Here is a 13,925-nt window from a genome sequence, read left to right as displayed (position 1 = left end):
GGCTATATGTAGGCGGAAGGGTAGGTCAGGGGCGACGCGAGGGGCCCAGACCACAGGGCCGTGCGGCCGGGGCCTGGGCCGCTCCGCCCTATGGTCTGGCCACCTCGTGGCCCCACTTCGTTATCCCTCCGGTCTTCTGGAAGCTTCGTGGAAAAATAGGGCCCTGGGCATTGATTTCGTCCAATTCCGATAATATTTCCTTACTAGGATTTCTGAAACCAAAAACAGCAGAAAACAACAACTGGCACTTCGCATCTTGTTAATAGGTTAGTGTCAGAAAATGTATAATAATGCTGTAAAGTATGTATAATTCAAGTATTGTCATAAAAGTAGCATGGAACATAAGAAATTATAGATACGTTTGAGACGTATCACATACCATAACCACCACCATCGGGTTAACGGCTAACCAGCGGTTACCCATCCCTGACAATAGGCTAAAAAAAATTGAGCAGCACTTCTCTAGTACCTTAGCTAAAAATATTGACAGCAAATCAATAGGAGAAAACTGGGCACACAGCCACTCACAGGTCATAGAAATAGATAATATAGGTTCAAATACTTAGCCGCACAGGGACACATAAAATAGGGTCAATACTTTGCCGCACAGGGACACATAGCAGTTTAAGTTCAGCCATTACATGACACAAATGGTAGGAGTAGCAGTTTAAGTTCAGCCATTACATGACACAAATCAATTGACAGTTTAACTTCAGCCATTACATGACACGAGTCATGACAATACAGAATTCGAATGAACCGGAAATGAAGATAAATTACGGTCTTTACTCCAAGCTTTGCTTCATCATTTCAGACTTGTAGAAGCACTGAAGTGCAGGCTGCGACTCACTAAACATTACAGCTTCAGGCCCTGCATAAGGTGAAAAGATTAGACTGAAAGCTTGTTCTATACAAGTATCATCATCCTGTCCGAAACAAGTGAATAACTGATGATCCATTCATCTATCATAGTAGTATCATCATCTTGTCCGAAACAAGCAAGTGAATAACTGATGATCCATTCATCTATCATAGTATTGGATAATATACATGTTTTCATAATCGTTTATGCAAAGTTTGAGGCCTAAAAGTATACTATATTAAATAATAATTGATCATTGATGTCATGTGATTGGTATTATTAAACGGTACACAAGACAGACCAAGGACTCACATGCAGTTTGGATTAGATTGACTTCCGAATTTAAACGCATGGGTATTTTACTAGTATTAGAGATAGATGCTAACCTCGAGGCCTTCCTCAATATCTTCAAGAACACTCCAGAAGCTAGCTTCTTGTCCATTGTCATCATCTACAAGCAAACACAAATACAACAATTTAGACATGAAAAATAAAGGAATATAACTAGAGATGTTGCTCTATGCTCGTACCTTTGTATCTATTCCTAATCCGAGTCTTGTGAACACATCAAAGCTTCCAGCAAATCAGGGGTAAGCCTACTACAATGTTCACTTAGCACTCTTCCACTTGTAGAAAATGCAGATTCTAAAGCAACTGTACTGATTGGAATGGCATATATGTCTCTTGCAATCAATCTGAGTGTTGGGTATCTTGTTCCAGCAACCTTCCACCAATCCAAGACATTTGAAATTCTTTGTATCTAGTGGAACATAATCATCCTCCAAGTATTTATCCAACTCGGAAAATAACCTCCTTGTTGCTGGTCTCCTTTTAGCCACACGTGCACTAAACATTGACATAAGTTCTGCCGGTACATCTTCTACAGATTTTGAGGTTTCTGGAATATCTTCATGAACATGGTATTCCTCTAGCAATTTTTTTAATAGGTTGATGACTTCTCTAACATAGATCTCACTCTCATCCTCACAAACACCATGAAGCATAGAAAAACAAGTGTTCAACATGTCATCCTTGTATCTAGGATCTAGGAGAGTAGCAATTCCCATTAGACCTTGTATGTCGAGTCCAATATTTATCAAACTTTAGAGTCATTGCTTCTGTCATGTTTCTTATAATTTCATTGCTAGAGGTAGACCATTTTCTCATGTGTGCTTTGATTTCACAGATTTGAGGAAAGAAAATGTTGGCAGTAACATAGTTTGTTCCAGAAAAGAGCTCAGTTATCTTGAAGAATAGCCTCAATCTCTCTACCACATCTAGTGCAAACTCCCACTCAATTTCAGTAGGAAGACAGTCATATTGCTTATCCACCTTCTTAGCACGCTCAAATACAGCTTTGTAAGGACAAGCAATACTAAGCATTGTAAATATAGAGTTCCATCTAGTTTTACGGTCAAGTTGCAACTTTTTTGGCATATGGACTTTAAGAAACGTAGCAATCTCCTCAAATTTTTCAGCTCTCTTAGGAGTGGCGGTCCAATATGCTACACTCTCACGGATATTTTCTATAGCAGTCTTCATAACATCTAAGCCATCCTTAACTATCAAGTTCAGGATATGTGCACAACAACGCATGTGAAGCAATGTACCTTGCAGCATCAGCTTATCTGCTCCTAGCTTCTTCACCAAAAGTTCAATAGCCTTGTCATTAGATGTGCAGTTATCAACTGTGACAGTAGAAAGCTTCTCATCCAGGTTCCATTCAAGCAAAGCCTCAGCCGGTTTCTGCAGCTATAACCTCTGCAGTGTGTGGTGCTGGCACATAAATGAACCTACAAACAATAGTAGAAGTCATAACCAGCAACAACAATAGTTTAAAGTAAGAACCAACAATGATATATCACAAAAGCACCAATTTTTTTAATCATAACCAGCAAGGATATGTGACAAAAACGCACATATATATCATGCTACAGTATGCCAATGTCACAAAACAATAGTTCAAAGTCAGAACCAGCAATGATATATCAGAAAACAACAATTTTTTATCATAACCAGCAAGGATATGTGACAAAAACGCCCATATATATCATGCTACAGTATGCCAATGTCACAAAACAATAGTTCAAAGTCAGAACCAGCAATGATATATCACAAAACAACAATTTTTTTATCATAACCAGCAAGGATATGTGACAGAAACGCCCATATATATCATGCTACAGTATGCCAATGTCACAAAACAATAGTTCAAAGTCAGAACCAGCAATGATATATCACAAAAGCACCAATAATACCTCATCACAACGCTTCTTAGCTTCCAGCCATCATCAATAAAATGGGCTGTTATCACCATATAACCCTTCTTTTGATTGTCCGACGTCCACATGTCAGTGGTGATGGCCATTCTTGAATTGCAGGAGCTCATGTATTTGATAGCCTTTGTTCATTCTTCTTTGTAAAACTTGATAATATCACTCCTATCAAACAAAGACCAACACACAATCAGATACGTGAAAACTATCTACTAGTGTTCCTTGTAAGACCAATACACAACGAGTACATGAAGCTAAAAGGAGGGTGATTATACCTAATAGTGTTCCTGTGCACCAGCTTGAATTTAGGGTTCAATGCACTAACAAATCCGCGGAAACCAGCATGATCCACCATACACAATGGATACTCATGGAGAATTATCATGGCAACAAGAGCTTTCCTAGCAAAATCCTGATCAAATATGTAACTATCCAATGACACTTTGCAACCATCTTTAGCAGCAAACCTCAACGAAGACTGAGCCATCATTTTTCCATTCATCTGGGCCTTGCTATATGGACATGTGTCATTGTGGGCAAACAGATGTGATGTTCCATTCCTCGTTTCTCCTCCAAGAAGCTTACCACATTTAAGACACTTAGCTTTGAGTTGGCCATCAACTCTGACACGCTTGTAGGAATGCCAAGCCTTTGAAGTCAACTTCCTTTTTGACCGGACAAAGCCATCTTCATTCAACTCTTCTTCATCATCAGAGATTTCAATCTCCTCTTTCTCAATGTTCAGAATTATAGACCAACCGGGCTGCTGCTCCCAGCCCGAGGACTAGAAGTCATCTCTCTGTGCAACAAAACAACAAGCTTATGTCAACAAAATCATCACTCAAGTCCCCACTGCTTATATCGATAAAACTTCTCTATACAACAAGACCAATAAGCTTATACCATATGCAATACATTTGTAGACCAAAACAGGAACAAGCTTAGATGAAGGACTAGTTCTACAATCAGTAGGCATCCTATACTCCTATTGGAACCATTTATTACCATGCATATGATATCGAAGAACAAGTTTTTATCGCACAATTCACCACGCATATATACAAAAAAGCATATATCACAGATCATCAAACATATATCATAGAGAAGCATCAAGCGTACATCTAAACATCTATGTATCCAAGAAAAGGCCTCACCGATTTGGACTTGGAGAAGCAAGGCGGGTCTTGAGGGTGGAGCTCGCTGTTGGAGAAGCTACTGCCCGGCGTGGAGGCCGTTTGTCGGCACTAGAACGACGGCCCGGGGCGCTGATGCCGTCAGGATGGCGAAGCCGGTTGATGATTGAAGAAGCCGTGCGCAGAGCTCCGTTGTTCGCCGGGATCTGAGTGGCATCCGCGTCGGCCGCTCCTAGTCCTGGACCTCCTGGTCCTGGGTCGACAACGAGCTGCGGAACAAGTGGGTGCTCAATGGCATCTGTCACCATGGCAAGCTCAAGGGACCCCGTCTCCACCGGCAGGGCAGACGACTGGGAGGGGGGCTGCTCGCTGGACGTCGTCGTTGCCTCTACGGGTGAGGAACCTGAGGTTGATGTAGTGGGGAACAACGGCAAGAGAGGAATCAGAGAGAGCGACCGCGTGCGCGGGGAGCGAGAGCGGCGACGTGCACTGGGAGGGAGCGAGGGATGTCCGGGAGCGAGCGGGAGTGCGGGAGCTGTGGTGAGCGGCGGCTGCGACGGCGGATCAGACGCGTGCGGCTGGGCTAGGTTTGGTGAGCGGCGGCTGGGCGGCGGATCAGACGCGTTCGTATCTCTCTGTAGCTGGGTCGCTAGGAGCGGCGGCTGGGGGTGGGAGACAAGAGGAAAAATTTGTGGACTAGGGTTTCCTGTATGTATATGTACTGCCATATTTGCCACTAATTAAACTACCCCCACATGTCATAACCCCTAACGGGGATGCACCAGGGATTCACCGTTGGGTACTGCTGTACCTTAACTGATCTCCGCTTCCCCGACGGGGAGTGATTTGCATTTGATAAGATCCCCACGGGGATTATATTGTAGCCATAACCGTCCCCTAATAGGTGAATTAACCACCGGGGATTGGGGAATGGGGAACCATTGACAAATTGAATTGAGGAGGCGCTGGTGCGGACGGCCTCACACCAAATGGCTCTTCCGTGTCGTTTGGGAGGCACCCGTGGGATGCTATTAAGAGCATCTCCACTCGTCTCCCCGACGAGGCCTCCAAGCGACGTTTTTTCCATCCGGACGGCGAAATTCGGCCCAGTCGCGCCCCCGGTTCCTCGTTTTCGTCCGGATTTGGCCCTTCATCCATCCGGCGAGCCCATGCCATCCCCGGTCCCCCGGGGCGCGCTCGGGGACTCCGGACGAAAGAATTTGGCGCGAAACGTCGTGTGGACCCTCGTAGTCGGCAACAGGAAAGCCAAATCCTGTCGATTTCCCTCCAATTTGCTTGCATATCCCCAATCTCTCCTGCCGAATTTGTCCATTCTCGTCCTCGTCTTCCAGTTCCCGTCCTCGTCTTCTCATCCACCACCGTTCTCCTCCTCGTCTTCTCGTCCACCACCATGCCGCCGAAGGCGAGGAAGCCGCGGGCGAAGAAGGAGTGGCCGCCGGGTATGTCGAACGCAGAGTGGGCGGCAGACGAGATCCGGCGCCAGGTCGAAACAAGTGGCAGGGTGGAGAGGGAGAAAAAAGCCGCCGCCAAGAGGGCGGCGGCGGCCCAGGACGACCAAGCGAGGAAGATCAGCATGGCCATGAGCATGGGCCATGCTCACGGCGGCGGCGGCGCCATGTTCCCCGGCCAATGGCCGACGCAAGATACAAGCAGTTTCCCATCGACTTTCTCCCCTTCGATCTACTCGTTCATGCAAGATCAGAAATTATATATACAAAATATTGTATTTGGGGAGTTCATGCGCACCCTGCAAAATGACGGCAAAACCATCCGCATCAAGAAAGGCAGCATCACAAGCTTGAAGATACACACATGCTGAGAACGATAACGTCAACAACTCTTATCAAACAAATAATCTCCACGCCACTTTTTACATTACACTAGAAGGAATTTTACTTACAAGCTGGGCAAACATACACCTCTGCTCTCGCCGCCACATGGCGGCGACACAAAACGCTAATCTTTACAAAGCCAAGAATTGAGAGTTAGCTGACTCATTTACCGTATGAAAAGAAAATAAAAACAATCTGGGAAAAAAACCTGACAGACCAAACCCCGGCACAGAAGAACAACTATGTACTCTCACGAGAAGATCAGCATCTTCCTATCTCTATATTTCTGTCCAGTCTACTTCCTATCATCATCGTTCATGGACCCATCCTTGTGAAGCTTTAGGCTGAGGTTAGGGCATCTCCAACCGGGTGACCCAAACCCAAAAACGGACTCCGTATGAGTCCGGATGGGTTAAAATTGCACCCAGCGGGGCAACCCATCTTAAAAGCGGATACTCTCAGCGTCCGCTTTGACCCAAAACTGACGCAAATCTTGGAGCGAATAGGGTCGAGGCGGACGCGAGCGGGCGTCTATCTGTGGTCGTTCTGTCCGGCCGGACACCCGTTCTGGCCCATTTGACAGAGAGACAAAGACAACCCCAGTAGACCCCGCAGCATTCTCTCTCCTCTGTCCTCCTTTCTCCCATGAAAATCCATGGTACAGCCGCCGGAGTTTGGCTCGGCTCGTCGACTGCCGCCGTCGCCTACTCATGGAGGCACTCGTCGCTGCCGCCTCCTTTTTTTCACACCTGCCGGAAGTCGCCGGAGCCGAAACAAGCTCCGCGCCCGCGGCGAGCTTGGAGCCGCGCCGGCGACGTCGAACGGGGCAGCGCGGGCGTGGACAGCCACGGCCGGGCGCGAGGCGGGCGGCGCTCGCCGCGTCGGCCACGGCGGGAGCGGCGCTCGCCGGGCGGGGCGGCGCTGGCCCGCACGGACGGGGACGGCCACGGCCGGGCACATGCGGGGCGGCGCTCGCCGTGACGGGCGCGGGCGGGGCGGAGTCGCCGGGGCGGGCGCGGGCGTGGGCGGGGCGGAGGTCGCCGGGGCGGGCGCGGGCACGGGCGGGGCTCGCCGCACCGGCCACGGGCGGGGGCGGCGCTCGCCGCGACGGGCGCGGCCGTGGGCGGGGAGGTCTCCGCGGCGGGCGCGGGCGTGGGCGGGGCGGGGCGGAGGTCGCCGCGGCGAGGAGCGGGCACGGGCGGGGCTCGCCGCGCCGGCCACGGGCGGGGCGGCGCTCGCCGCGACGGGCGCGGACATGGGCGCGGCGGAGGTCGCCGGGGCGGGCGCGAGCGGGCGGAGGTCGCCGGGGCGGACGCGGGCACGGGCGGGGCTCGCCGCGCCGGCCACGGCCGGGGCGGCGCTCGCCGCGGGCGGGGCGGAGCTGGCCGCGGCGGGCACGGCCGGGCACAGGCCGGGGCGGGGCGGAGCTGGCCGCGGCGGGCACGGCTGGGCACATGCCGGGGCGGGGCGGGGGCGGCGCGGGCGTGGGCTGGGCGGAGCTGGCCACCGGCGTGGTGCTCGTCCAGCCGTGCACGTCGTGCTGCGTGGTGCTTGGCAACTAGTACTACAAGGAAAGGAAAGAAGAGAAGAGACACTAATTTGGGTCTCGGCATGCGTTGGGGAATAAAAAACATCACGGACGTCCTCGTCTGTCCATGTCTTCGGAGGCCGACCCAAACAGCCAAAATCGGACGCGAAAACTTGTCCGTTTGGGTCGTAGCGTTGGAGATGCCCTTAGTGAACCTCTGCCTCGAGTATTGCCGGGATGCCTTCCTCCAGTCTGTCCCTGCCTTCATCATAGCCGCGAACTCTTCGAAGCTTATCTTCCCGTCCTGTGATGTCCAAAGGTTGGGCTAGGTTTGGTGAGCGGCGGCTGGGCGGCGGATCAGACGCGTTCATCTCTCTCTGTAGCTGGGTCGCTGGGAGCGGCGGCTGGGGGTGGGAGACAAGAGGAAAAATTTGTGGACTAGGGTTTCCTGTATGTATATGTACTGCCATATTTGCCACTAATTAAACTGCCCCCACATGTCATAACCCCTAACGAGGATGCACCGGGGATTCACCGCTGGGTACTGCTGTACCTTAACTGATCTCCGCTTCCCCGACGGGGAGTGATTTGCATTTGATAAGATCCCCACGGGGATTATATTGTAGCCATAACCGTCCCCTAATAGGTGAATTAACCACCGGGGATCGGGAAATGGGGAACCATTGACAAATTGAATTGAGGAGGCGCTGGTGCGGACGGCCTCACACCAAATGGCTCTTCCGTGCCGTTTGGGAGGCATCCGTGGGATGCTATTAAGAGCATCTCCACTCGTCTCCCGACGAGGCCCCCGAGCGTCGTTTTTCCATCCGGACGGCGAAATTCGGCCCAGTCGCGCCCCCGGTTCCTCGTTTTCGTCCGGATTTGGCCCTTCATCCATCCGGCGAGCCCACGCCATCCCCGGTCCCCCGGGGCGCGCTCGGGGACTCCGGACGAAAGAATTTGGCGCGAAACATCGTGTGGACCCTCGTAGTCGGCAACAGGAAAGCCAAATCCTGTCGATTTCCCTCCAATTTGCTTGCATATCCCCAATCTCTCCTGCCGAATTTGTCCATTCTCGTCCTCGTCTTCCAGTTCCCGTCCTCGTCTTCTCGTCCACCACCGTTCTCCTCCTCGTCTTTTCGTGCACGACCATGCCGCCGAAGGCGAGGAAGCCGCGGGCGAAGAAGGAGCGGCCGCCGGGTATGTCGAACGCAGAGTGGGCGGCGGACGAGATCCGGCGCCAGGTCGAAACAAGCGGCAGGGTGGAGAGGGAGAAAAAAGCCGCCGCCAAGAGGGCGGCGGCGGCCCAGGACGACCAAGCGAGGAAGATCAGCATGGCCATGAGCATGGGCCATGCTCACGGCGGCGGCGCCATGTTCCTCGGCCAATGGCCGACGCAAGGTACAAGCAGTTCCCCGTCGACTTTCTCCCCTTCGATCTACTCGCCGTCGCATCCTGCCATGTTCCACGAGGGCACCTACGTCCAACCGTCCAGGTTCACGCCGTCGCCGCCCGAGCTCGCCGTCGGCAGCGGGAACCAGTACGAGGGCACCTCGCCGGCCCTGCGACGAGGGCCGCTCCCGTTCGGTGCGATGGCGGCGCCGAACGACAAGGAGATCCATGAGATGATCACCTCCGGCTCCATGGCCGCCGCTGCGAGCCCGGGGTTCTTCATGGCCGTCGCCGCTGCGAGCCCGGGGTTCTTCACGCAAGAGGAGGCGAGGGCGACGGCAGCTGTCACGGCGCGCAACGAGTATGTGGAGGATGTGGCCGACGAAAGCCAAGCCGTCGAAGAAGAAGAACAGCCAACTCAAGCCGAGGTCGCCGACGCCAACCTGTCAAAGGGAAAGAAGAAGAGGAAGAAGGACTCGCCGCCTGCCGAACCGCGTATCAAATGGACGCCGAAGGAAGAGGAGTGCCTCGCCGAAGCTTGGATGACTGTGTCCATGAACGGCATAACCGGGGCCAATCAGTCGTTTGACACGTATTGGCTTCGAGTGAAGCGAGCGTTCGACGAACGCAAACTCGTCGATCCCTACTTCGGCAAGACGAACATGAACCGGGGAGACAAGGCAATGGCCACCCATTGGGGGATCATACGAGACGGCGTGCGGCAAATGGCACGGCGTGCGGGGAGGAGATCAAAGACCGGCCGGTGAGCGGCCACGACTTGGAGCAAAAGGTATGCTCCGTCGACCCCGCATCACCGAGGTTAGGCGTGCACCGTGTAGTGATCGTCGTGAGCTGACCCGTATCACCGTACTCTTTTTCCCCGGCTGCGCCGTGCTTTGGACATGTACATGGACGACACCGGCATGCGGTTCAAGTTCCCGAACGTCTACGCCCGCATCGAGAAGTGCGAGAAGTGGGCGGAAACCCGCAAGAACCTCTCGAAGAGCAAGACCGAGCGAGTACAACCCCGACGCTCCGGCGGGCTGGCTCGGCGGATGGGCGCCGGAACTCGGCCGGAAGAAGCTCAAAGAGCTAAAAAATACGGGCAATCCCGCCGACGAGCCGCGGGCGTCGTTCAACAAGTGCTCGGGCCGACGCGAGGACGCACGCCGCCGGGAGGGACGACAAGTTCGACGGCAGGTGGCGGGAGATGCTCGCCAACCAAGGCGTCCGGATCGCGGCTGGCTGAAGACGACGACGGCGGCGAAGAAGAGGAACACTGACTTGGCGTTTCTGATGGGCGGGAACACGGATCTGATGGACGAGGAGACGAGGATTTGGTACGAGGGCCACCGCAGCGACATCCTCCGACCCACTCCGGCCAGTTCTTCATCGTCTCCGCCGGCTCCAACCTCGTTTTCCTCACCGTCGACTGCCGCTGCTTCGACGTCGACTGCCGCCGCTTCGACCACGGCGTGTGAGGAAACTGGTCCGTCGGACACCTCCGTGCCAGCTGGGACTGCCGATGAGCATGTTTACGTGTAATTTCCCTCCTATCGCCGATCTGTGGCTGATCCTTTTGCTGGTCCTTTTGGTATTTGTAGCGCGGGACGACGGTTTGTTTGAATTTAAACTATGTCCGCCAAACTCCGGGTGGACGACTGGAAATACGGTACTCCCCACGACTTTATTTCGTCCAATCCAGCGATTGTTTCGTCCGGATTTCGTCGTGGGCAGGCCAAATGAGTAGAGATGCTCTAAACGCCTCTAATGCGGCAATGCCCAGCACCGTGAACTTATACGGAGGTGACTGACAGCCAAAAAAAAGACTCTCACGGTTTTTTTTCTGCTATTTTTAGATGGGTAATTGAAGTAAGGAAAGAGAGACATCCAAGATATCGAATGGGAGGGCCCACTGAAGCTTCCCATCGCAGCAGAGCTGCTGCTAGCACCTAGAATGCAGGAATGTGAATGTGAGGGTTAGCAACGACCATATCCAACCACGTGCCGCCACGCCAATGACGTGCACACAGGTACTGACAGAGACGTGCTGGCATTAGAGTATTCCGAGTTAAAATCTAGCTCCTTAAAAAAAAACCTAAAATCTACTTTGCCACTGTAAATAATGGAAATAATTGTTCGGTGGATGATAACAAAGTCCTGCTTTGGACTCATGCAGGTACATCTAACCGCCGCAGCAAATAAAAATCAGGGGTGGTGGCTAAACAAACGATGCTGCAACAGCAACGATAAAATGGTAAACCACGCATTGGATAATTAAGGCATACGCTAGAAAATTCCGGCTCAACGTAGTCACCATGGTCCCCACAAATGAAGAAACAAGTCCACTAGATACTTTGCATATCCGTCATAGCATTAAGCAGAATGCTGCTTCGGATTGCTTATTTGGGACAAACATGCTGGGCCTCACTCGATCTCAAGAAACCTCAGAATGTATTGGTTGTCATCACGTCGGATGGCGCCCCCAATCCGCCTCCCGTCAGATAGCTTCAGGTTGCATTCGTTCCCAGTAAAGCAAGCGGAGACCTTGTGGTTAGTGGCAAGCTGCCCCACGCTGATAAGATTGACAGTGAGTCCCTGGACCAAGTATACATCCAGAATTCTGAAATTCTCCATTTCTATGTCACCATAACCAGCAACATGCATAAGCGACCCATCTGCAGCCATGAACTGATCGGTCCCAGCAGGCGGGGCACGGTGGTTAATCAGCATTGAAGCATTGCAAACCATGTGTTTGCTTGCCCCTGAATCTAGATGAAGATTAAGATCCTCCACTGAGTTAGCAGATGATCTCCCAGTAATCGGTGTTGGTGGCATGGTGAGTGACATGACCTTGCCACACATAGCAGATACACTGACAAACAGTAGATCAAGTCAGTTATCTTTACTTAAGCATGAGGGCGTTCTATTGTGACATAAAAATACAGATATGTGCAGATGGATGATTCAATTTTGTAGGTAACATAATAGATACCTTTTGATTTCAACGCCATCCATGAACAAGGGCTTATTCAACCAAGCGAATTCATCCATCAAAGGGAACCCATCCTTTAGGATGCCAATATCCTTCATATGAGTCCTGACATAGAAATAATAGGGAAGTTAGTTTATGTAGTACTTAACATGAAGCATCATAGTAGCAAATGCACGAGTTAAATGCAAGATATTGCCAAGCGGATGATTCTAGTTTATTACTGTGTGATGCTAATATATTAATCCATCTAAAGAAATCAGCAATTCTAAAGACGTCTATGCTATCATTAAGTTGTCCCTGGAAAACCTTGGTGCACAGCTCAAAAATCAAAGATCATGCCACTCTAGTATCAGTTTCATGTAAGTTATGGCTCCTAGATGAAATGTAGCAGAGGTCATTACACGAACAAGTCGTCCATGACACCTAGTAAAACCCAATCAAATACTTCATCTTATTCTGCGGAATACCTCACAAGAGCAAGGAGTAACAAGAGACGACAAGCAAGACCAACACTAGCAGCTGCTATATAGAAAATGAGGTTACACTGCAAGTAGTACTCCGTATTAGGCAACACCCTGATGTTTGGAATCCATTTGTTTGTAAGCGAAAAATAACATATCCCCAAAAGAACACTATCAGGGCAACAAACAATTTGTCGTGAACCCAACTAGCATTGATTTTATTTAGACTAGTACTGTTTGTTTCATGGAAAAATGAACCCTAGAATTCAGCGTTGGTGAACAATTGCTAGATGTGATTCAAGGTAGCAAAATGAATCACTATAACAAGGCAGTACTACCAGGGCAACAGTTCAATCAGGCTCACTGATTTAATGTCCTAATTCATTATGTAGACAGTGCTGATATTCCCCTCAGAAATAGCAGGAAACAGCTACAGTTCCCAATAAAGGTTTCTTTGGGGTGGTAACAAAACAGTTACATAAACGTTGGGGAAATGCCCCATCATTGTATACATGACAAAACACATTCAGTACGTACCTGTGAGTGCCATCGAATATGGCAATTTCTGGAATGGCCTTAAAATGAAATTTTGCAATCGGCACAACAGAGCCCGGCAGTTCCGATACAGTGCTGTAAACACAGAAACACACGAGAAGAATGTCAGAAGCAGGGAAGGAGATATTCGCCGAACAGAAGAACCACAGTGCTGGATCGCCACGAATCACGACTTGTTAAGCATAGAGATGAAACGGATTTCAAGATCTAAGGCTCTCCTCAGCTCAGGAGCAGGAGCGATGGTGGGGGAGTGTGTGTGTGAAGGGGTAGGGGGTGGGGGGGGGGGGGATCGATGATTTGGGGGACGTAGTTACCTTGGCACATCTTCTCCAATCCGGAGCTTACGGGGTAAGGCATCACGTTCGCCATACGGGTGGCCGATCGAATCGGGGGTTTCTTCGATTCCACGAGGAACGCCGGATCCTTGGCCAGCATCCATTGTGACCGATTAGCCGGAGTGGGATGCGAGTAGGGCGGCTTTGGAGGAAGGACGAGGAGAAGGGTTTGGAGGAGGAAGAAGAGAAAGCTCGAGAAGAAGGGTTTGGAGGAGGAAGAAGAGAAAGCTCTCGCTGTGGTTTTATGAAGGAAGGAGCGAGGCTTTTCTCCTTTTCCCTTTTCCCCTTTCCCCATGGAAGGGGAGAAAGCCGCGAGCGGCTACTCTAACTCTGCTAGTGGCGTCACTCACAGGGGAAAGGGGCGGCTGACTCGCTGTACTAGCTGACAAGAGCGTCAATTGTCCTATGGTGCTTGGACTGGAGCCACACTAGACAAATAGAATATCAGTTGGTGCTTTCCGTTTTTGTCCATATATTCGAACCTTAAACTGTTTGTCTCTGGTTAGATTTGAAGTTCAAAGCAGTCTAAAAGACA

General features: G+C 50.9%; 1 protein-coding gene across 1 annotated transcript; it reads right to left on the bottom strand.

Moving 5' to 3' along the window:
• Window positions 1-11,191: 11,191 nt before the first annotated feature.
• On the bottom strand, window positions 11,192-13,671 carry LOC124700979. The gene is made up of 4 exons (XM_047233045.1): window positions 13,370-13,671; window positions 13,038-13,130; window positions 12,040-12,144; window positions 11,192-11,919 (listed from the first exon to the last, which is right to left on the bottom strand). Exons 1-4 carry the CDS (start codon window positions 13,492-13,494, stop codon window positions 11,472-11,474), a joined length of 771 nt encoding a protein of 256 aa, XP_047089001.1. The 5' UTR covers window positions 13,495-13,671; the 3' UTR covers window positions 11,192-11,471.
• Between the last annotated feature and the right edge of the window lie 254 nt (window positions 13,672-13,925).

The sequence above is a fragment of the Lolium rigidum genome, chromosome 3 (assembly GCF_022539505.1).
Source record: "Lolium rigidum isolate FL_2022 chromosome 3, APGP_CSIRO_Lrig_0.1, whole genome shotgun sequence".
NCBI classification, from domain to species: domain Eukaryota; kingdom Viridiplantae; phylum Streptophyta; class Magnoliopsida; order Poales; family Poaceae; genus Lolium; species Lolium rigidum.
This window is presented reverse-complemented; position numbering and strand designations above follow the sequence as displayed.

Coding starts and splice junctions, on each gene's coding strand:
- LOC124700979 (XM_047233045.1), bottom strand. CDS start 13,494: ATGGATGCTGGCCAAGGATCCGGCGTTCCTCGTGGAATCGAAGAAACC. Junction 12,145..13,037: donor ATATTCGATGGCACTCACAG/GTACGTACTGAA, acceptor TTTCTATGTCAG/GACTCATATGAAGGATATTG. Junction 11,920..12,039: donor GATGGCGTTGAAATCAAAAG/GTATCTATTATG, acceptor ACTGTTTGTCAG/TGTATCTGCTATGTGTGGCA.